Here is a 24125-nt window from a genome sequence, read left to right as displayed (position 1 = left end):
CAAAAATAACTTAGAACATATGAATACAAAGTTTGGTATTGTGAAAGCAATGGTTCATGTATTAATACTATCTAAAATAGCCTTAAAAATGGACATTGAAGCTTTTCGAAATGCACTAATCGGAGTAAAATCGCATTAATGACTAAAACACTAGAGCAAAACAATATATAACAGAATCGTAACCAGACAATGGATGCTAAATATCTAAGCATTGTTGGTGAGAAAAATGCGATGGAGTACCATTTTAGAGACGATCGGGAAGAAGTGATTATTGCCTGAAGAAGACATGTATAATCGCAAGTTGTCCTGGAGATGTACCCAAACTAGGCTAGCGTTTCGTAAATGGACTTGTCACAGGTTTTATCTAACAAATTCCTTTTTATCGAACAGATACATACATACATAACAGGTACTTATATAGCGCTTTACCAAAAAATATGAGCAAAGTGCTTTACAATAAATAACTAATAATAATAATTACATCACACTTACAATATCTCTGTGGGACTGGTGCCTGATCTTAATGCCCTGTTCACGCGCAGTTTAAGGAACTTGCCAAGAAGGCAATCCAGCAGGTACATAACTCACAAGGGCTCTAAAAACACCAGGCCTAAGCTAAACCCTAACAAAGAAACAACTTACGAAAGAGAACTAAACATGAATATTTAAACCTATAGTTACACAAAAAATCATATAAGGAAAAAAAAATGCCAAAGTAACAATGTTTCCCAGCCAATGAAAATCGATGAAAGCTATCCAATCTGACTTGTCGGATGAAAAATGTTGATGAAAAGTTCCCCAGGGGGAACCTACCTGTGCTTCTGTTCTGCTTCTGCAGGGATAACCGACCTCTTTGCCCTCTGGTTCTGCCTCTTCACAGAGTCTGGGTTTTTCTCCATGGCTGTGAACGCGTGCTTCCCAATCTCCAGCTCCTTTTCCAGCTCCGGCTCCACGTCATATGGAGCTCCGTTGGAGATCCTGCTCCCCTTCAGCTCCTCCGCGAGGGCTTCTTCATAGGCTGCCTCCTCTGAACGAACAAAAAAAGAGAGAAGTCAATTTGATACAAACTAATCTTCAGAATCACCAGCTCCTTTCCGTCTCCAAGTCATATGGCTCTGGCTCCATCTAATATGGAGCTCCGTTTGAGATCCTGCTTCCCCTTAGTAGGAATGCCCATGATGCGCATTTTTCTATCTGCGATAACAGGCTCTCCTTCCTCATAGCTGACATTCTCGGGACAAGATCGATAGCCCACTGCTCTCGGTTTATAATGTAGTCCCACATATAGACTTTCATGATGCTGCAATATTAACTGAAAACGATAATTGATCGTTTGATCGTTTTTGATCATTTTACTCATGTCAACACCACGAAAGTCTACATGTGGGACTACAATATCTACCAAGTTCAACATCATAGAACAATCTTTCTGAGTCGAGGAAGAGGTGAATATTCTTGGTGGTTTCCAACTAAATCAAAACAATTACAAAGATATATGGAAATAGATGTCCATTTCATTAATATAAAGATGTAAAAAGTGAAATTTCAGCAACTTTTTTTTGGAAAAGGTCCCCCCCATCTTCCCCAGCTTTGGATCTATTTACGGTTTATTAAAACAGTTGTCAAAAAAATTAAATGTTTATGCTTTTAACTGTCATTTGAATAGCATTTAAACGTTTTGACTCAGCCCCAATTCATACTATTGATAACTTTGTGCAGTGAGATCCAAATATTAACTGACTTTACTACAAATCAGGACCATCAGCAGAGATCCCTTACCAGATTCTTTTCTCGTAGGACCGCCCATGATGCGTATTTTTCTCTCTGCAATAACTGGCTCTCCATCCTCGTTGCCGACATTCTCTGGGACAAGATCGATAGCCCACTGCTCCTCAAGCTCTGTTCGTGGAAAGTAAAGTGGCAGCAACTCGCTGTATAGTTGCTGCAAAGGTTAACAGTAACAGAAAAAATATATGATGACCAAGATGACCAAGTTTACACTGTCCTGTGTATTATGAAACTCAATACTGGTAAAAGCAGCAATATTATGTAAAACAAGTGGAATGCCTCTGGCCGTCTCACCTGCATCACGTGATTCAACATAGCAGCAGTGCTGACTTTGAAAACTACTATAACTCGCACAAGATGTTCAGTGATACTTGGTTACTCTTCTTTCCACGTTTTATGAACTAGACCAATACTTCTACAGAGATAGGATGGTAATTCAACAAATACCCCCAATGTGGCCAAAATTCATTGACCTCACATGACCTTTGACCTTGATCATGTGACCTTAAACTTGCACAGGATATTCAGTGATACTTGATTACTCTTATGTCCAAGTTTCAAAAGTCAGATCAATTAACTTGCAAAGTTATGATGGTAATTCAACAGATACCCCCATTATGGCCAAAGTTCATTGACCTTTGACCTTGGTCATGTGACCTAAAATGCGCACAGGATGTTCAGTGATACTTGATTACTCTTGTGTCCAAGTTTTATGAACTAGACCAACATACTTTCAAAGTTATGATGGTAATTCAACAAATACCCCCAATTCGGCCAAAGTCTATTGACCCTAAATGACCTTTGACCTTGATCATGTGACCTGAAACTTGCACAGGATGTTCAGTGATACTTGATTACTATTATGTCCAAGTTTCATGAATCAGATCCATAAACTTTCAAAGTTATGGGAATTCAACAGATACCCCCAATTCGGCCAAAGTTCATTGACCCTAAATGACCTTTGACCTTGGTCATGTGATGTGAAACTCATGCAGGATGTTCAGTGATACTTGATTAACCTTATGTCCAAGTTTAATGAACTAGGTCTATATATTTTCTAAGTTATGATGACATTTCAAAAACTTAACCTCAGGTTAAGATTTTGATTCCCCCAACATGGTCTAAGTTCATTGACCCTAAATGACCTTTGACCTTGGTCATGTGACATGAAACTCTAGTAGGATGTTCAGTAATACTTGATTAACCTTATGGCCAAGTTTCATGAACTAGGTCCATATACTTTTTGAGTTATGATGTCATTTCAAAAACTTAACCTCAGGTTAAGATTTGATGTTGACGCCGCCGTCGGAAAAGCAGCACCTATAGTCTCACTCTGCTATGTAGGTGAGACAAAAAGGAAGAACGACCCAAAGAAATGGAGATTTACTTTGAAAATTGAATGAATAATAGAGGTGTCGTGGTCTAGTAGTTCTGACTCTTGTCTTTCAATCAGAGGGTCATGTGTAGAAATCCCACTATGACCAAATTACCACTCTCTACCCAGGTGTTCAATAGGTATGTATACGCAATAGGATGTGAGAGCCTATATAGTATGCACGGCACTCGAGTCTGAGAGGAGAAATGTATACATGCCAGGATCCAATGATCGAGATGATACATCTGTAAAGTGCTTTATCAAGACATTCTTCCAAAATATTTCACATTATACAAAAACGGAATATCATCATTATTTTACTACTATCAGAGAACAGGGCCCCGTCTTACAAAGAGTTACGATTGATCCAAATAATCATAACTCTATGGAAATCCATCAATGTCATAATTTTTTTCTACAAGAAATGTGCAAAATGTACACTGTAAATAAAAGTGAACCCATGAAATTGTCAGGAAAACGATGATTTTATGTAATATACATCATATCTAGAAAACATTTTGAACAAACATGCATTTTAGATGTGGGCGTTGCTGGCTTTCAATAGTTGAGGTTGATCAGATCAATTGCAACTCTTTGTAAGACAGGGCCCGGGGCCCATGGGATCTAAATGTAACACAGCCAGGTTCTTACCTCATCAACACCCATCATTGTCAGCACGATGGTTTCAAAAGAATCTCCATGCTTTTCTAGGAATCTTCTAATTGTTCCTGAAGGGGTGGGGGATACAAAAAGAATAAAAATTCTTGGTATTAAAGATAACATAATGTAGTTGCAGTAAACATTGATTTCATCAAATTCATGAGAAAATCATCAAAACCAAGGTTAATTTACAAAGTCACTATATTTTCATAGATCCCGAGCTGGTACATCACATAAACTGGACTTGGTGAAATCATGGAATCCTCCGTCAGCTTAAACATAATCACACTGAAGAACGCCAACACAGACAAGCACATATGGGACAGTGTATTATTATTGCTTTGAAAGGGAACACAAAGCTTATCAATGATCGTTGAACTTTTTTCTACGATTGATTGCATTGACTACAATGTACAATCAATCATGAAAATCAAGCATATGATTAATTTATAAGTTTTACGTTACGGGACACCGGCATCTGGCTGGAATGCCATGCTTATTTTGTTAATTTCTTCCAGAATTTTTGGTCACACATCATCTTATTGGATTCTGTACGATCTCATTTTGAAATCATTACTAACAACTGGCATTTATCTTGCACCACAGTAATACTAAAAACTTGCCCATAAAATTTTCCAGCTGAAACAATTGTCTATTCCCTTGCCGAATTACATGTCTCATGGATCATCCCAACACCCCCCCCCCCTAATTATGTACATGTACATCATAATACAAAATCAAAATGAAAAAAAAAGCAGCTCCACAAAAATTTAATCTTTTCAAAGTACAATTCATTCCTCATGGTCATGACAAGACACATATTAAAGAAACAATAATATTACATTTGCAACAGGAGCAACAAACAAAGTACTTTTGCTTTTGCTATTAGTCTTGGTAATCCCCCCCCCAAAAAAAAAAAAATATTATATTCATTCCACGGGGTTGGGGCAACAGCACTTTTTTGTGTTCCTTATGAATTGTTAGCTTTATCCTGAAAATGTGTTTGGTGTTTTGATGTTGCAATGTGGTTTTGTTGGAAGGCAGTTATGTAAGCAATTACTTGATGCAGAAATAAAAATGTTGAACTGCAAGAATTATTGATGGTGGGACTTTAAATGATGATGTCCAGACTGTTTTTTTGGGTACCAAGTGTGACATCCAAAATGGTCATTTTCAGTTGAAGATATCTAATCAAAAGATAAACTTAGTCAAATTCAAATGGCCATAATTGATAAAGCAACATTTGTTTAATAACAAAACAGTAATGGGATAGCAAATGAAAAGAGGCTTCATATCATAAATCATTCCTACAACTCGGCATACCACCGTTACATGCGATGTCCGCGTTTATTTTTTTCTGTAACGGCGGTAAAGTGGTAAATAACTAAAAGTCAGGTTTCATTTTTTCCAAAGTTATGTGTCAGAAATAAAGGGCAGGCAGTAAGCAACTTTTCATCAAAAGATTAGCTTTGAAAACCTATGATAATGTCATTTAAATTAATCGAGTGTCGCCGATGTTTTGGGCGATGTCCGGGTCAAATTTGTAACGGTGGATCACATTTCATCGCGTATGTAAGAAGGAGACACCGGAGAAGAGACCGTCGTTGTATCAGACGGACGGGATGTTAGCCGCGATCCACACGCACATGAACAGCCACGATGTCGGGCGTTTTGAAGCATCGCAGTTGGGAATCTTCCTGCGATGTCCGTGAAACGGTGGATTGGATCTCCACGATGTTTTCCCTTTCAAAGCAACGTAAGTACGGAGATTTATCCCGATACTCGTATTTTGAAATTAGTTAAACCTTATCTTTAAAATGTGGAACTATATTACCATGCAGAAAGTGTTTTTAAGTTTGAAAAATCTCGCTAATTTTCCATTATCTTTCACTTCGGTCCCACATGTAGCTTCTTGTGTAAGTAAAATATGTAAATTAAGACATCGCCGTGTTTGTTTCCAGATTTGCTGAATGGTTCCAAAGAAAATGTTTTTATCACTGTGATTCCGTGCAAACATGTTTTGAATGGTAGCTGACATGATTCAATCGTAATTTATTTGATTTTTTTACACCGAAATATGTTGATTCAATAGGCCAATGGATACTCAGAAACAGCTCTTTCACTGGTGATCATGACGATCACGATGACATCTCAATTTGGTACAAAATTTCTCCTTGTTTAAATTGGCTCCTACTGATTCTAGGAAACATGGGTATCAAAGACCTGAGGATCAAATTTGAATTTGCAAAAAAAAATGAGAAATTTAGAACCAGTGGCAGCGCCACGGGGGAGGCAGACCCCCCCAAAAAAAGTAATTTTTTTTTCTGCTCGTCAGCTGATCCCAGCCCGAAAGGAGGGGGGGGGGGGGGCAAAATAATTTTTCTGTTACTACCCCCTACACATAGTAGATGTGCTTTGTGTATGATGAAGCATGGGAATAATTCAATTACTAGTAATTCTTAGCTGTAGGCCTAACCTTCCCAAAACGTCTCATGTTGTTGAATGTTGGTATACTTTTCAGCACTTATTCTTTTCCCTCATTTCTTTCTCCGTTTTTTCAATTGTATTTTTTTTATTTCTATATATTCAATTGTTAGGGACTTTTTCAATCGTATTTTAATTTCTATTTATTCAATTGTTAGGAGAGGGGGTGGGTATTTGTTTTATCAAAAAGCAAAAGCCTGTGTGATTGTTTTCAATGTGATTTTTTTTTATTGCAATATAACGACATTTTAAAAACATGTACAAGTGAACAAAAGAAAATGTGACACAATCAAGTTTGTTTCACAAGAGTTTATTTGCTGTATCAAAAGGTAAATTGCAGATTTGAATTCCATTTATTCATTTAATTCCAATAAAACATGAATATATTATGTAATTGTTTGAACAATAAAACTTCAGAGATGAAAATTAAATAGGATGGTCATACAGAACTAAATGGAATTGTCAAGAACCACCCTTGATTATAATGCAGAATAAAATTAGATTAAATTCATCCATTGAGAAACGAAATTGAAGTAAAGATAATTTATGAAAAGGTACAGGTAATGGGCAAGTAATTGTATTGTCAAAACAAAGTAGAACACAAAAGCAAATACAAAAATCCTTGTATAAAACATAACTTTATATTTAATTTATGAACTATGAAATGATGAATTCTATTTGCTATGAAAAAATACAAAGTGAGGGTTCTTGTGTATTTTGCAAGAACAGATCAGATTCCTTGTCATTGCCCTAGTAATCCACCCCCCCCCCCCCCCTTACTTTAATGAGAAAATGTCAAGACAATGATTTCATATAATATAAAATATCATGGAAACAATCCAGCAAGTTTTGTTGATTAAAATGTAATAATTTGAATTGTGTAAAAAAAATAGTCAAACTTCCAAATACTATTTTTCTCAAATAACTACAGGTAGCCTCTGTTGAAGGTTAAAATGTATATCTTCAGTACATGAAGTGTCAATCTGGTGACCTGTACTCCTGGCCTGATGGCGAGGCACAATTCTACCTCTATCCATTGGGTCACCGATCTTCTTGAAGTTCATAAACTTGTAACCTGAATGCAGAGAGAAATATTGCATGTTATTTCTAATAGTCAGGTTTAGTGTACAGTGTAATACATTTTTTACATTTGCCAGTAAGAAGTTTATCATATACGGTAGTTTTTAACTAAAGGAAAAGATTGTACTTTGCAGTTTTATACTTGAACATTTATTAGAATAGCTTAGTAGAAATAGTACATTTTACTCTCTCATTCACAACTCTATGTTCAAACAACAGGTGTAAGTTTTTTTTTATTCAATTTGTCCACTAAGTACTTTACAATTGTCCTTTTGGCATGCTGGAACTTAATGTTTTATCCAATGCATTTATTCCAGTGATGACATGATTATATTTTAATTAATGTCACTTAGAACTACATTACCATGTAACTGAGGTAAAATAAGTTAGAGTAAACAAATTGAACAAGTTATATATGTGTAAGTTATTAATGCATTGTCCATGAATTGCATGCCAACTTTGTCTTGTTTTGTCTTGAAAAACCATACATGTAGCTTAGAAGAACTAAACTAGTACCTTTTCCCTACATCTTTTTCACCCGAGTATTGTATCAAAGGTATCAAAATTATAATCGTGTACATGTATGAATAAAAAAAAACATTTTACCTGTTCATTGATGCATTTTAGAAGCTTGCCTGTAGATGTTGTATTTCTACACTTGAGTAAGATGAGTTAACTCGCATTTAGTGTGTTGATACTAAAAGAATGGCAAGTACATGTTATACTATTCAATATGATCATTACAAGGACATGATGTCCATGTAACGGAGGTATGTACATTTGAAAGTAATATTGTGAAGGAGATATTTTAAAGTAATAAAGATTTGGAGATCATAAGCTAGCACTCTTGTTTTTTCCCCTTTAGACAGAAACATTTGTTTCCAGAGATAGACGGAAGTGGAACCTTGAGGATTACCTTAGTATTATTTTAAATATAAATTTATCAATAATTTTTGTACATTTTTCCTTTGTTTAAACTCTTATTTAAATTGCTTTTATTTGCAAAGAATTTGACATGAAAAATGTTTTTTAGTATAATCAATTGATCTTGTGCAAATATTCTAAGGCATGAAGTGGAATTTGGTGTTTAATGGCCATTAATGGACCTTAACTTAGCAATGCTTCAAAGTATACCTCTGTTACTGAGACATGATGTCCATGTAACGGTGGTACGTACATTTGAAAGTAATATCTTGAAGGAGTTATTTTAAAGTAAAAAGAATTGGAGATCATAAGATAGCACTGTTTCATATTTTTTCCTTTAGGCAGAAACATAAATGTTTCCAGAGGTAGACGGAAGTGGAAACTTGAGGATTATCGTAGTATGATTTTAAATATAATTTGTCAATAATTTTGTACATTTTTCCTTGTTTAAACTCTAACTTAATTTGCGTTTATTAGCAAAGAATTTGACACTCAAAATGTTTTTCTTTAGTGTAATCAATTGATCTTGTGCAAATATTCTAAGGCATGAAGTGGAATTTGGTGTGTAATGGCCATTAATGGACATTAACTTAACATTGCTTCTAAGTATACCTCTGTTACTGAGACATGATGTCCATGTAACGGTGGTAACACCAAAAATAGAAGGTTAGGCCAGAAAAAGTAGTTTAGTTTTTCCAAAGAGAATATTCCATTCTGTTGAGGCATGACTTCTCTCAACTATTTAGTTCTACATGCCATCATAAATTCAATTTTCTAGACTGGTGAGAAAAAAGAACGACACAGAACATGGCACTGGTATACACACAGAGCATCAAGTTCCATTTATTGATGCTAAATCTTTCAAAATATATATGCCATGTTGGAAAGTGTGGAATAAAGTGACTAACAATGTTGTTAGCAAAATATTTATCAAGAGTAATGGAGATCAACCCCTTTATTTTGACAGTGGGAGAGCATAGTCTTAGTAAGGATGATAAATGATGTCCATGTAACGGTGGTATTTTGTCAAATCTTATTTCTCAGTTTACTCCAATATGCAGGGTGGTATGAAATGCCTGTAAGTGGATTTAGTTGAAGGATTGTCCCATGAAACATATAAGAAATAAAACATTTCATTTATTACATTTCTATTTTTTGACCCTGATGTCACAATTTTTGCCCCAACCCCATGGAATGACCATATATATATATATACCATTTCCTGATCTGGGATATGTGTGTGAATTTCCTGACTATGATGCAAATGTCAGTTGTTCCAGATGGGTTGTTTTAAGAAAGCTGTTTCTAAGCTATGAATAACTTAACAAATGACTGGTGATACCTTCTTAGTTGCTTAGTGTTAGTTTTTAATTCTGTCCCACAAGACGTTAGAAGGATGTAAGAGAAATTTATTCACTTTTCTTCTATATTGGTGTATTCTTATGTGTATTTTTGACAAAACTAGGACAAACATATTGTGCATTTATTTTTTGTTATGTACTGGATATTACAAAACACAGGTACATGGTACATACTTAAAATGGATGTATTAATCACTTGTATTTTTTGTGTGATTTCATGATTTTTTTTTTAGAAGACAATCTGAAAAGATTTTAACAGGCAGTGTAGCAGTTTTGACAAGTCGTGCATTAAGTCATTTGTCAGTTTTTTGTACGGGTCCACAGCTTTGTGAAAACTCCCCCCCCCCCCCCCCCGGATACTTACTGAGAGCTATGTGTGTCCCGTCCTCAGGGGGGTAATTCCGTCTTACGGTGTGAATTGCACAAAAAGCCAGTGATGTAATCTTCTGCTCCCTGTATTAAAAGAGAATGGGAATCAATGTTACTGATAGTTTTAGGGAGCGTTTCATGAATTAAATAGTCAGTGATTTTATCGACTATTTGTTATAAGCTCCTGAAATCATTATATCTCATTGGCTCCAAGATAAATTGTCCGTGAAAATCAATATGACTTGTTTAACCCTTTGTTCGCTCATGTTGCAATCTTGCACTTTTGTACATCTAAATTCAACAATTGTAATAATCAGTTTTTCCCCTACCTTCACATTAGATAAGTTAATAAAAGGCCACACTTCTTGGATAACATAATTATGTATCAATGGTACAATATGGAAATCTTGAATTAAAGAAAATAACATGGAAACAATTGTCATTGCTCATTATTTTCCCCCCAAAAAATTCAGCATGCAAAGAGTTAATGAAACACTCCTCTGGTCATAAGATTGAAATGTGATAGCAATTGCCTTAAACGTAACTTTGAAAACATACATGTACATGTCATACTTGTAAATGTCATACTTGTAAATTAAAGAATGATCAAATCCTGTAAGAATTTATAACAACCAATATGGTCCTAATTTAACTTTGTTGCCAGTCGCCTGTCAAGTAAATGTATGCATGGATGGGACTACATACATGTACAATTGTGCAGACAAAACATTCTCAGTTCTTTATGTCCTATTTAGAATGTTAGACACCCGATGAGCATTCTTTAACCTGATTCTTTTGCAATGGACGTTTTTACTATCACATTTCTTTCTTATTATTTGAAGAAGCTTGAATGCTCACTACCATTCATTTCACATCAATATCGATAATTTGCTTATTTGGGAAAACATATTGATTTGGGTATGCAAGAACCAAGCAAAAAAATGTTATTTTTGAAGGCTACTTTTCACAAATAAATAGACTGGATAAGCTCTACAGAGCAATAAATGGGGATTTTCCAGGGCTCTTGTTTTAATTCAAGTTTCCAGTGCTCTTTTGAGCATTTTTGGGGCAAAATCGATCCTGGCCACAAACACAGAGCTGCTCTCAATCCTCATTATATCATGAAGTGTCAACTGTTTTGAGCAGACTTATTATCTCAAATCCAAGATGCATTTCCCTAAGCAGGAGCTGCACATGAGCACTACAATATATGATTATCATGGCACCATATGTAGAGTGATGATGACACATTCTTTGTACACCATATACAGATATGTGCCTGTTAGATAATTGCACTTGCAGTATCTATTGAATTAATTGGAATTACAAAACACACATACATGTGCATGTAACAACAATGTACATATAGGCAGATTTGAAATCCCATAATTTTTTGACAAGTAATAAAAAATGAAACCACAAATACAATGTACAGTATAATAATCATAATATTAATTTACAAGCATTATAAGTTCAGTATGATATCACAAGGCTGATGGTCCATTATGGCTATTAAATTTACTTTCAGTTTCCTACACAGCCCACACATGTTCAATGAATGCACCTGGCCGGTCTGCCAGCCTTTTGTCGAAATTAACCAAACAATCTGCTTCACTTCACTATAATCTACATTACTGTATATTCCAGTGGAGGGAAACCAGAGCTGCAGGTTTACTGCTCAAAATCTGTTCAAAATCCCTACACTACAGGTACAGTTCATCAAATTGAGAAATTATAAAGGCCAAATGACATGTTTGCTTGATTATGAATTCTTAATGCAAATGGGGTAGCACTTCAATTTCCCTTTTAAAGAAATCAGTCCCTTTAATATATCCCTCTGGAAATGGAAAACAGTTGGTTTCCATTCGCCAAAGCTTCATTGTCAACTCATTTGGAAACAGATAGCATAATGGGGAAAATGAAATTAGATGTGCTTTGCCACAGAGTAAAGTCCAAAGTAGATACTAGTTATTAAACAAACATCATAAATAGCAAATTATTAATAATTTTTAATACTGGTAGTAGTTGATTTGTAGTAGATTCATGTCCACAAAAACATGAAGTAAAATGGGTACCATAAATATTTGTGTCAATGAAAATCTGAGAAGTATTTTATTCAAGGTTCATTATTATCAAGGAAAAAAGGGGGGGGGGGCTCCAGTGATCACCAAGCACCCCCTGGCTTCTGACTCAATGATGCAGTAGAACAGTCAAGTACAAGAATTCACGATGAACAGTTGAATAAAAAAAAGCCAATAATGAACTTTGGAATTGTGACATCTATATTACACAATGTTACTTCCTGCTAAACAAAAAAGAGCAATCAATCCCAGTGATCACATGAAATATTTTTAAGAATGTGGACGTACGTAGAATAATTAAAGGCTACTCCATCCTGTTGCGGCATAACATGTTTTCCTTTTCATGCCCCTTTCCTTGCCTGACACTAGTAATTACATTTACAGTACAGTCATCATTGCACTGCAGTGAATACAATTATGTGTGGATGTGTACAATGAACTTGACAAGTAATTACATTGACAGTACAGCTATCCTCGCCCTGCAGTGCACACACGTACATGTGGATGTGTAAGTGCTGCAAGTCAGGTGGCATGTTCAGGTTCGGTTCGGCAGGGTTCGGCAATTTTTTTCCAAACTTTGGTTCGGTTCGGGGTTCGGCAATAAATACCAAATTAAATTTAACATATAAAAAATAAAGACCACCGACCCACAAACAAGTGATTAGTGAGCTCCAGGATGATGTCATATATTTATAATGAATTTTGTTTCTAAAAAGAATAGTTATGAAAATTGTTGAAATTTCTTTTGTTTTAATCTTTAAACAAAAAATAAGCCATTTCTACTTTCATTTTTAAAATGAAAATTAAAAAAAAGAAAAAATATTGATGAGAGAATCAGGACAGAAACAGAATTACAAAGATCAGAATATTTTTTTTCATGATTATTTCATGTAGCTATGATCATGATCAATTACGATGTCATTGCCAACGCAGCTTCTCAAATTGGAAAGTGTTGATCGGGAATCTCGAAACAGTAGACAAACAACCTCCACTCAACTGTTATTATACCGGTAAAATTCACATTCCAAAGAATATGAGTGTTTTAGAAAGTCCCTATTTTCTGAAAAGTGGTAAAATCTGGTCAATGAATTACTTTAAAAAGATAAAATATCAGTCCATTCTTGGTCCAGAAAGATCGACGCTACGTGACTTCAAACATATTTCCAACACGAAAATGAGTACATGGGACTGTACTGTGTATTTTAGTGTTGTGAAATCACTCGGCGTTGATCGTCAGAACTAAGACGGAACTGATAATTTATCATTTCATTTTCAGTAATTGACCAGATTAAACCACTTTTAAGAAAATATTGACAACGGAAAAACGTTTCAAGTTCGGAATACGAATTTTACCTGTATAATAGCAACCGAGAGCAGGTTGTTTGGACTTCCTGTTTCAACTTTCCTTACCAACCATTTCCGGAACATCGATCATGGAACATGCGTTGATTTGGTTTGAATTTTTATATTTTCTGTTTTTTCACCCTCATTCCTTCATCTCTTATTTATTTATCTTTTATATTAATATGGAAATTTCAGAAGGTGGAATATATATACTTTACCATTACTTTGTCAGTCACAAGGAATTAATTTATGTCTTGTCTTTTTCTTTGTTTAAATACAAAACAATTAACTGTATATCCGATTACAGCAATACGTAATTCAACTACACTTTTTAACTGAGTTAAGCTTAAAATGTCCCCACATTTTATAAGGAAAAAAATATATTCATGTTTATAAAAAAAATTGAAAATGATAAAAATTTAATCAAACACGAGACCGAAACTGTCATACTTTGTCATTTACGAGGAATGAATTTATGTCTGGTTCTTTTTCTTTATTAAATAGAAAATGGTTACATGTAGGTCCGATTACGATCACGATCGATTACGGCAATACGTAATTACACCACACTTTTATACCGAGTTTAACTTCAAAATGTCCCCTCATTTTATCAAGAAATAAATATATTTATGTTAATAAAATATTTTAAAGTTGATAACAGTTCAATCAAAGACGAGATGGGAGCTATCATAGTGGATTTTAAAAATATATTGAGTGGAATTCTCTGGCTTATGTCGAAAGGGTGGGTGCTGTCGCGTTAGGGTGCGTCAACGCGAACGCGAAGATTCGTCCAAAGCCCCCCCGGTTTGGACGAAAGGGTGTGTTTAATAATAATGAATAAATAAATAAAATAAAAATACAAATATTTATAAGAAAGCTGAATATAAGGTATTTTGCCAATTTGCACGTAAAATAGTGGATTTTCAATCATTTAAAGCATTGACAATTTGAGGAAAAGAAAGAAAAGTTCAACTAATAATAATAATGATAATAATAATAATTATGATAATAAAATCAGATACCCACCCTTGCAATAAGCCACTTGGCGCCAATATTTCACTCCAAATTCATTTCCATAAATTCACTCTTTGGGGTGAAAATTATTATTATTATTATCATTATTATTATTATCATTATTATTATTAGTTGAACTTTTCTTTCTTTTCCTCAAATTGTCAATGCTTTAAATGATTGAAAATCCACTATTTTACGTGCAAATTGGCAAAATACCTTATATTCAGCTTTCTTATAAATATTTGTATTTTTATTTATTTATTCATTCATTATTATTAAACACACCCTTTCGTCCAAACCGGGGGGCTTTGGACGAAAGGGCGCGTTCCAGTGAACGCGACGCGACGTGGCGCTCCCGACGCACCCTTTCGGCTAAACCGGGGGGCTTTGGACGAATCTTCGCGTTCGCGTTGACGCACCCTAACGCGACAGCACCCACCCTTTCGAAATAAGCCCAATTCTCTTTGTGCACAATCACTAACCAATATTTTTTTGTCTAATTTTATACTTAAATCTATGTAGTCATCACACTTACGCATTGCATATTATCATTTTTTTTTTTACCGAACTTCCAAACCAGGCCTTTGCGTTCGGTTCGGAAGTGCCAAGTTCGGCTAACTTCCGTTCGGTTCGGCGGTTCGGCTGCAGCACTAGGATGTGTACAATGAACTTGAATAATCACGAAAGCTGTAATAAAGCCGGAATAGTAGTAGTAATTCAGGTTTTAAGACCGGTTTAGTCCCAGACTTCAGGGGAAACTAGATTCACCTCCATTCACAGACATCACCCTCACCCATCTATACTCTATAAAACAATGACGCAATGCAACACAATCTTTTTTTAATTCAGAGCACACTACACGGACAGACTCAGGCTTCAGCGAGAGTGAAACCCTATGAACTAGTTACATACATGTGTGAATACTGAAAAATCATGGCATATGATCCATGAAAGTTTTGAGAACAATTTGAAAACACAACAGGAATGATATAAGCATGGAGAATGAGATTACTGTATCATGAAGAGCCACCTATAGGCCATGTAATCAAGATATGTGATATCACAATTGCAGGGGAAAAGATACACGGGGCCAAGGGGCAGTTTTAATGCCCCCGAAATGCTCAAAATAGTCCTGGAAACTTGAAGAGCCCTGGAAAATCCCCATTCATTACAATGTAAAACTTATCCAATGTTGCAGTTTTAGAATGTTATTTGTGAAAGCAGCCCCCCCCCCAAAAAAAAAAATATTTTTGCCTGTACAATTATGCAACTCTCGAATTACTTCACTTACAAATTCTAACTTTACCAAGTCCATCCATAGATCAGGGGTGGTATTCTGAAAACGTTCTTATCTTTGTTCTTATCTTTTATCTTATCTCACTGAGATAAGAAGACGCTAAAATCATTGCAAATCGGTATTCTGAAAATCTTCTTAACGCGTTCTTATCTTTGTAAGGACTGCCTTCTTCTTATCTTCAACACGCCCATTTATAGGATATTACCAATCAAAATGCGCGTTATATTGGCAGTTTAACCAATAGAAGCGTACCTTATGTGAAGAGAATATCATGGGCGCTGCGCGTACACTGTTTCTGGCGCATTGCGCGAAATAGGCATTTTATACGCAATGACTGATTTTATTATTTCGAGACGTCCACGTGCACAAAATAAAGAAAGAAAAAAGTAAATAAAGCAGGTACAAATAAAGAATAAAAAATGAAGAAAGAAAGTAAGTAGGTATTAAAGTAAGAAGACAGAAAAGGGTCAGAATGAAGCAGAAAATGAAAGGAACAAAGCAGAAAATAATGAAAAATAAAAAGTAAACGAAAGAAAGCAAGCAAAAAGGACTTAAAAATAAAAAAGAAAGAAAAATAGAATAAATAAAAGAAGGAAAAGGATGAAAGAAATAAAACAATTATCAATGATAAAGTGAAGGAACAAAAAGAAAAAGAAAAGAAAGAAACTAAAAGGAACACACACACAAAAAAGAAAAAGGTCAAACTAAAAAGATTAAAAAAAGTAACATGGAACCGAAAAAGAAAATAGTCTAAAAACGAATAAAAGAAAGTTAGAAAGAAAAAAAAGAAGGAGAAAAAGGGAATAAAATGTAAAAAGTGAAGGAAGAGAAAAAAAGGGAAATGAAACAAAGAAATGAAATTGAGAGAGAAAAAATGAAAGGAAAATTAACGCAAACATGAAGACTACAAAAAGATAAAGGAAAGAAAGGTAAATTCAAAGAAAGAAAGAAAGAGAAAAAAACGAAAAGGGAAAATAAAGAGTTAAGAGAAGAAAGACAGAGAGAAGAAACAAAGTAAAGAAAAAGGGTAAATAAAGAATGAACGAAAAAAGAATGAGCGACGAAATAAAGAAAAAAAAAGAAAGTAAAAAAAGACACAAAAATTTCAGAAAGCAGAAATAAAATAAATTTAGAAAGAAAAATTAAGAATTATTAAAGGGAAGGAAGCAAAAGGGGGAAAAATAAAATGAATGATTAAAAAAAGGAAAAGCATATATAAAAACGAAAGAATTGAAAAAAAAATAAGGAAGAAAAATAAAAAGATTACAAAAAAGTGAAGGAAGAAAGAAACAAAAAGGAAAAGCATATATAAAAACGAAAGAATGGACGAAAAAAATAAGGAAGAAAAATAGAAAGATGACAAAAAAAGTGAAGGAAGAAAGAAAGAAAAGGAAGAGAAAAGAGGGAAAATAAGAAATAAAGACTCAGTAGCTATAAAGAAATAAGAAAGGGATGAAACGAAAAGGGAAAATAAAAATGGAAGAAAGATGAAGTATAAATGAAACAAAGCAAAAGAAAAAAAATTAAAAGATTTAAACAGAACAAAAGAAAAGATATACATGGAGAATGAAATAAAAGAAGAAAGACATGCAGATAGAAAGGAAGAAAGACAGACAAATAGAAAGGAAGAAAAAAGAAAAAGGGATAGAAAAAATAGACGGGCAAAATAAAGGGTGAATGAAAGAAATGGTGGGAGTAATACTTGTGGGTACTTATTACTACTAGTGGCCATCGATTTTGAGCAAGAAAAAACGCAGACATCGTGAGATGTGATAACCCTCTAGCTATCTTAAATATTATCTTGAATACCGTGAAAGATAAGAAAGAAAAAAGATAAGAACGTTTTCAGAATACCACTTATCTTGATTTTGTTCTTATCTTTTTAGCGCACTTTTGTATTATATGCGCGAGTGGTAAATTTACGCGCTCAGCATTGGGGGTGGAGAGCAAGATAAGAACAAAGATAAGAACAAAAGATAAGAAAAAGATAAGAACGTTTTCAGAATACCAATTTAAGAAAGTGACGTAGATAAGAACAAAATTAAGATAAGAACGTTTTCAGAATACCGCCCCAGTACTCCGTCTTATGAAGAGTGAGATTGATCTGATCAACCAAACCTTTGGAATGCCAGCAATGACAACATCTAAAATGAATGTTTTGTTCAAAATATTTTCTAGATAGGTTGAATATTCTTAAATTCATTGTTTCTTGAAAATTTAGTGTGCTTCTTTTTGTAGGACATTGTGCAGAGTTCCTGGAGAAAAATTATGACGCTGATGGATTTCCATATATTTGAGGTTGATCGGATCAATCATCACTCTTTGTAAGACAGGGCCCAGGTGTTCTATACATGGAGAAAGAATTTGTACCATCGATAAGACTTACTTTGCAAGAAGCAGAGCATTTCTATAGCAGTTATAGAGGGCGCTCTCTGCAGCTGTCCTGTAGCGGATGTTGTAACGTGGTCCGACTGTGTGTATGATAAACCTACAGGGCAAATGGTAGCCTTTGGTAAGCTTGGCATCACCAGTCCTACAAACTACAGAGAGGGAAAATGAGCAAGAAAACAAGGAGTTTATCAGAATGATCAGCAATGCAGAAATTTGTTTTTCATGTAGTATACAAATAATACATACAGCCAAGGGTACAAAAAAAACATTTTGTGAGATGTAATAACTTCATGAGCCCACTAATCTCCATAGACAAGCCTTGAAATAAGTGGGCGCTGAGCGCAAATTCGCGCTCATAACGCCATCAATTGCGCCCATGAAGCCCCAAAATCATCAAAATTTTGACGACCGGGCGCAAATATTTTCCAGGTAATTGCGCCCGCCGTGAGTGAGCAATGAAGCCATATCATACATGTAATTTAAATATCTGTAAAGCCAAAATCAAATAACTTTCAATTTACGATAAACACAGTTTAAAATTGCCAAGTGCGTCTTTTTTTCTGTACCATAAAAAGTGAGCTACGTCCGTCTTTTTTTTTCCTGTAATACATGTAAGCGCGTTCTTCCGGTAGCGGTTTTTCCATACTTCACCATGTGCAATTTCTAATGCACACATTTCCAGTCGGGATATCACAATTCTGTGATATAGTAATTCGAATTGCACAGGAGATAAATCCCTGTTCACAGCACATACGATGTGCAAGTCTTTTATCCTCACAGTCGCCGACCTTGCTTGTCAAAACGGAGCCTTAATAATCCAAAATAACTTAGCTTATAGTTGTGAATTGTAGCTTTTTAATTTCTTTCCTGGAGAGGGGTAAATATCAGACAATAAATAATCTAACAAGGCTCCATCTAAAAAAAAAATAGGAGGACGCCGCGTGCACTTGAGTGTGGTGTTAGCAAGCCAGTTTTGAGCTTATGTCTGCCAGAGCTCTGGGTGAGAATTCTATCAGTAATGGCCTAAGTGATGGTGATTTTCCGTTTGAGATAGAGTTTAGATTTCATGTTAATTTTTGAAAACTGTCAAAAAACTTTATGATTTCTTCATTGTGATGAATATTTTAGTTATTAATGAATACATTTTCACCGAATTCAGACTCTCCCAGAATGAAAGGCATTTTCTGTGGAGATCTGCGTTTTCAAATAACTTGTGAAAAACTTAAGCTACGGGAACCTACAATACATGTACATAGCCTGTGGCTATGTGCTGGAATTTGAATAGACTGAGTTATTTATTGATTTCGTTTCTTAATTTCTTTAACATAATTTATATGCAATCCAAGTGCACCTCACAGCCACAATCACACACAAACACTCACCCACTCCCATGATTCAAACCATAAAAAAAACTTAATTTTTTTTTTCTAAATTTATTATTTGATCTGAATTCTCTTTCTCCATCTCTCTCTCTCTTTTTTAATTTTTATTTTATTCATTTATTTAGGTTTTTTTTTTTTTGGGGGGGGGGTTCATTGATCATGATTCATTAAAGACGAAAAATAAATAAGCCCATGTGTGTGTGGTTGTAAAGGGGATGTGGAGTGAGGGTGTCAAAACACTTAAACATTTAAATCTGATTTCTTAAATGTTTGAATAAGCCTAATACTTAGCATATGCTATTCATTTACTAATTAAAAAATTGCAGGAGCTGCGCTTATACTATAAACAAATTTGCGGTGTGGTTCACCGTTATATATATATTTTTTTTAAATTGCCCCTGGTTCCAGAAAATTGCCCCCGGTTCCTGCAAAAAGCCCGTGAGCCGGGGGCAATTAAAAAAAAAATTGCCCCCGGCTCACAGGTGCTTATTTCAAGGCTTGTCCATAGAAACATATTTCTTTGATTTTCACTAGTTGGCATTGCTTTATCAAAATCTTTAAAACAATGAAGAAAACAGAATTCACATTTCAGAAAGCGGAAAACATCTCTCTCTTTTTTTTTAATACCGGTAACAACAATGAACAGACGCAAAAACTTTTTCAACATTACACATTTCAGAAGTCAATCATATACATGTCCCATGAATATATTATGATTTCTATGGCTTTTTTAAATTTCAAAACGGAACACAGGCAGCTTACGCTTGAAATCAGCCCGAGTAGTGATAAGCAAACAGGCATATAAATTATTCCAAATAATAGCTTGAATTACACATTGTCTCCCACATCATACAGCCTTAGCCCATGTAATAATACTAATACTGACTGGCTCTTCTTTTGGGAAACATCAAATATGATGACCTTAAAAGAATCCCATTGCCCTCATCTAAAGACTAGGGCAATATGATTCTGTTGCAGGCGACACATTTGATGTTCCCTCAGGGCCAGGCAATATCATATAATTATTTAGAAAATCAATATTCTAACTATGGCAGAAAAATCATATTTGGTTAATTACTCCATAATTCCTTGCTTCCACGAAAAAGTAGCCTTAAAAATGAAAGAAATAGCTCTGAAAATGTGGGAAAAAATAGAGACCCTGAAGAATACAAATGATAATAATAATAATAATAATAATAGGCATTTATATAGCGCCATCTATCTAGAAATATTCTATTCCGAGGCGCGTTGTTATTATTACCCCGGCTTTAGCTCGAGCTGCCTCTCAGCACTCATGCATTCAAGGAATTAATCCTGCCGGGTACCCATTCACCTCACCTGGGTCGAGTGCAGCACAATGTGGATAAATTTCTTGCTGAAGGAAATTACGCCATGATATCCTACTCTACCTTCAAGATCAGTATTTACTTACTTCTAAACGATGTCTGGATTTCTTGCACAAGGTCATTTCCAGCCCTTGAGAAGATCTTGTTGGTGAGTGGGCAAGGTTCTGTTAGCGATTCATTGGTTGGGTGTATGATAGCCATGGAGTCCAAATCGCAAATGTCTCCGTCCCTGGATATTTCATGATTAAAATTGAGAAAGAAAACTTCACTGGTATGGCAGGTAGGCTACGTTAGACATAAGGGCCTGTATTCTGAAGTCAGGTTTAAATTAGACTATGGTCTAACTCTGTGCTAAAATTATGGGAAGCCAAAAACATTGGCGTACATTGCATATTTCGTATATTTACTATTTTGTTTCCCTTTGCTTTCATAATGAAGAAAATATTTCAGTTATCATTCTGAGACAGTTACAAATGATTGGAGTGTCATAAGAGTTAATAAACTGAGCATACTTATTAAGATTTGTGCCCCAATTGTCTCTCTATACTTAAACCACCACTTTAAACCCGAGTTCAAAATACGAGCCTAGGAATGTTACAAGAAACTTGCAATCGATAGCAAGTCAATTTAAGGTTTCACAATCAATCAGAACTCTTCGCTATTAATTGCACATTTGTAATTGATTGCTGGTTCGCTTCTTGTATCACTACAAATTGATTTGCTCTTGTTAAAATTGTTCTCATCACTTGTAAATTTGCAACTAAAAAAATTGCAAATATTTTGTTGCAATGCCCCTATAGACTTATATGGGCTATTCCACGGTTACTCACGTTACATTTGGAGACACCTTGACTCATACTTGGAGCTGCAACTCCATTATTATTGATAGGAACTAAACATCTCCTTATCACAACAAAGTACACAGTCTGACTATCCTTCGTATAAAAACAAAACTTAGGAAATTCTATTATGCTCCTGGCAAATCTTTGGAATGTGTCGGTTACTCACGTTACATGATTTGGACATGCATAAAATGAAAAGTCAACATAAGTGAAAAGTCTCCTCATACAAGGCTTTTATGAAAGATGATTATATCCATTTCAAAGAAGTATATTAGGGAGACAAACTTTGTATATAATTAAAAAAATAAAGAACACATGGTTTTCACTTGGGGTGCAGATAATATGGTTACTCACGTTACGGTTACTCACGTTACATTTTGTCCATGTATGGTTAACAACACACATGTCATTAAAAATTCAATAATGTGTGTAAAATTCATTGCTAGGAACATCTAAAAGAGATTTTATACCAAAAATTGGAACAATTGGAGCTTTATTAGGGAGTAGGAGGGAAAAGTATGATTTTGCTTACTAATTATGCATAAATTAGCATAAACGCTTAATACCAATTTGCATGAAATAAATTACTGTATAGTATTGTAGATAATGTCCAAGACAACCTGCATGCAAATTTTCGGCGTGATCGTGCGGCCAATGGCCGTGATCTCAAGGGGGGCCTGGGAGCCCCCCCTCCCCCCACCCCCCGGGCCATATCAACTCCCAAAATACCCCAGCCTAGATAGGGTTACAGGTAAGGGCATTCAATGTGTTGTTCAAACACTCTTTAAAGTTAGGTTAATCAAAACCAAGTCTTACTAGTGCACTCTCGCATTGTGAATACTTCTACTAATATTCAATTTTTTGTGTGATTGTATGACCACTGATATTTTGATGAACAAAGAGTCGCATCAAAGAGATGTACCCTCATTTTGCTTTTAATTAATCAAAAATAACTTCACAACTAACCATGAGACTTAAAACTTGACATCCCACAGAAAATGTTACCGAACTGAATAATTTTTACTGGTTACTCACATTACATGATGGTTACTCACGTTACAAAGTTACTCACGTTACAGTTTTTCTTCATCAATTTTATAAAAAAATTGTACTTTTTAATGATTTTGATAGTCATCACTGTGTCAAAGATTGTTTGAAGGAAGAGAATTTAAAATCCCACCAATTAACTGTGAAGAATTTTTCTCTCAGAAAACAAAATCGTTTTTTTCGGTTACTCACTTTACATAACCTGAACAGGTTGCAATATTTATTTTTGAATGACTACTACAAATTTACTTGAAAAGCGGTTGTGTATTTTAAGTAATTTGACTCTTCTAAACTTCAGAAATATATAAAGTGGTATGTTGTTGCAACAACAAAATGGTAATAAGGCATATTTAATTTTTCACTATTTTTCTTGTATTTTGGTACACAATGGAAGCACAACTTTTGACCATTTTTTTCCAAAGTATACATATGAAAATAAACTTTTTATTTCTTGTTCCTGAAACTATCATGTATGAAGGACTTAAAGTATTAACAAATTCAAGAAAATATTGAATTTGAATTTTTAAGCTCATGTCCACCAACCTGTTGAATTGCCCATAAGCAAATGTGGGGAATCATAATTCTCTGAAGCGACAATTGATAACGAACATTTAAACAGCCAAAAAACTGGAAATATTTGGAATAAAAAGCATTAGTGGAACCACCGAATCATTGTCACCTGCAAAACACATTTTTGCTCATAAAAACATTCCTCATTTTACTCAAACCTTCAATGTTTCTTATATTTTCTTGCTCTTTTTAAACAATTCTCTGATTTAAATAGTTTCATTCTGCTCTTCCTTTTTTTACTTACCACAGAACAAGTTTCTTGTTGAGGTCCCGTCTGCAAGGGAATTTGGATTCTCTTTCATCGCCAGAGATGCTGTAACCCGGGACATCTGTATTGGACCATCTCTCAAGGCTACTTTCTTCTACTATTCCCAAGTTGGTACTAAGAGCGTCCATAACTACTGAAAGATAAAAAATGCTAACTTTATAAGGGTTGAAAAATTATTTGCTGAAGGTAATCGGTTTATTTTCATTTGGTCTAATGCCAATTCGTCCAATTGCCAACTCATCTATCATTAGGTCTACCATCAGTTCGTCCAATATCCACATGGTTTAATTACGATTTCGTCCATTTGCCATTTAGTCCATATTTACTATATACTAAGTGTTAATTGGGCAAAATGAATGAAAATAAAACGAATATCAGAACTGGTTAAGAGACGAAATGGTCAGACGAACTGGTGATTATACGGCGTGATGATTGAACCAAATAGTTGTTAGATGAAAAGTTAGACGGAATGGCATTAGACTAAATGAAGGTAGATCACATG

The 24125-nt window shown here is 34.8% G+C and overlaps 1 protein-coding gene and 2 long non-coding RNA genes across 3 annotated transcripts in view; 1 reads left to right on the top strand and 2 right to left on the bottom strand.

Annotated features, from left to right (window-relative positions):
• Positions 1-23775, bottom strand: part of LOC121413712 (protein GDAP2 homolog) — a 30288-nt gene extending 6513 nt beyond the window's left edge. Inside the window, exons 1-7 of the mRNA XM_041606638.1 lie at positions 23600-23775; positions 20983-21125; positions 18164-18317; positions 10037-10125; positions 3815-3891; positions 1780-1942; positions 814-1027 (exon numbers count right to left, since the gene is read on the bottom strand). Of these exons, the coding sequence (XP_041462572.1) occupies positions 814-1027; positions 1780-1942; positions 3815-3891; positions 10037-10125; positions 18164-18317; positions 20983-21125; positions 23600-23751 (992 nt within the window). The 5' untranslated portion in view covers positions 23752-23775. The remainder of the gene's footprint in view (positions 1-813; positions 1028-1779; positions 1943-3814; positions 3892-10036; positions 10126-18163; positions 18318-20982; positions 21126-23599) is intronic.
• On the top strand, positions 4759-9088 carry LOC121413714. The gene is made up of 2 exons (XR_005969768.1): positions 4759-5579; positions 7239-9088. It is a non-coding gene; the product is annotated as an uncharacterized LOC121413714 (long non-coding RNA).
• Positions 7244-9502, bottom strand: LOC121413713. Its single transcript, XR_005969767.1, has 2 exons — positions 7994-9502; positions 7244-7382 (listed from the first exon to the last, which is right to left on the bottom strand). It is a non-coding gene; the product is annotated as an uncharacterized LOC121413713 (long non-coding RNA).
• Positions 23776-24125: the final 350 nt, after the last annotated feature.

This window comes from Lytechinus variegatus, chromosome 4 (assembly GCF_018143015.1).
Source record: "Lytechinus variegatus isolate NC3 chromosome 4, Lvar_3.0, whole genome shotgun sequence".
Lineage (NCBI taxonomy): Eukaryota > Metazoa > Echinodermata > Echinoidea > Temnopleuroida > Toxopneustidae > Lytechinus > Lytechinus variegatus.
This window is presented reverse-complemented; position numbering and strand designations above follow the sequence as displayed.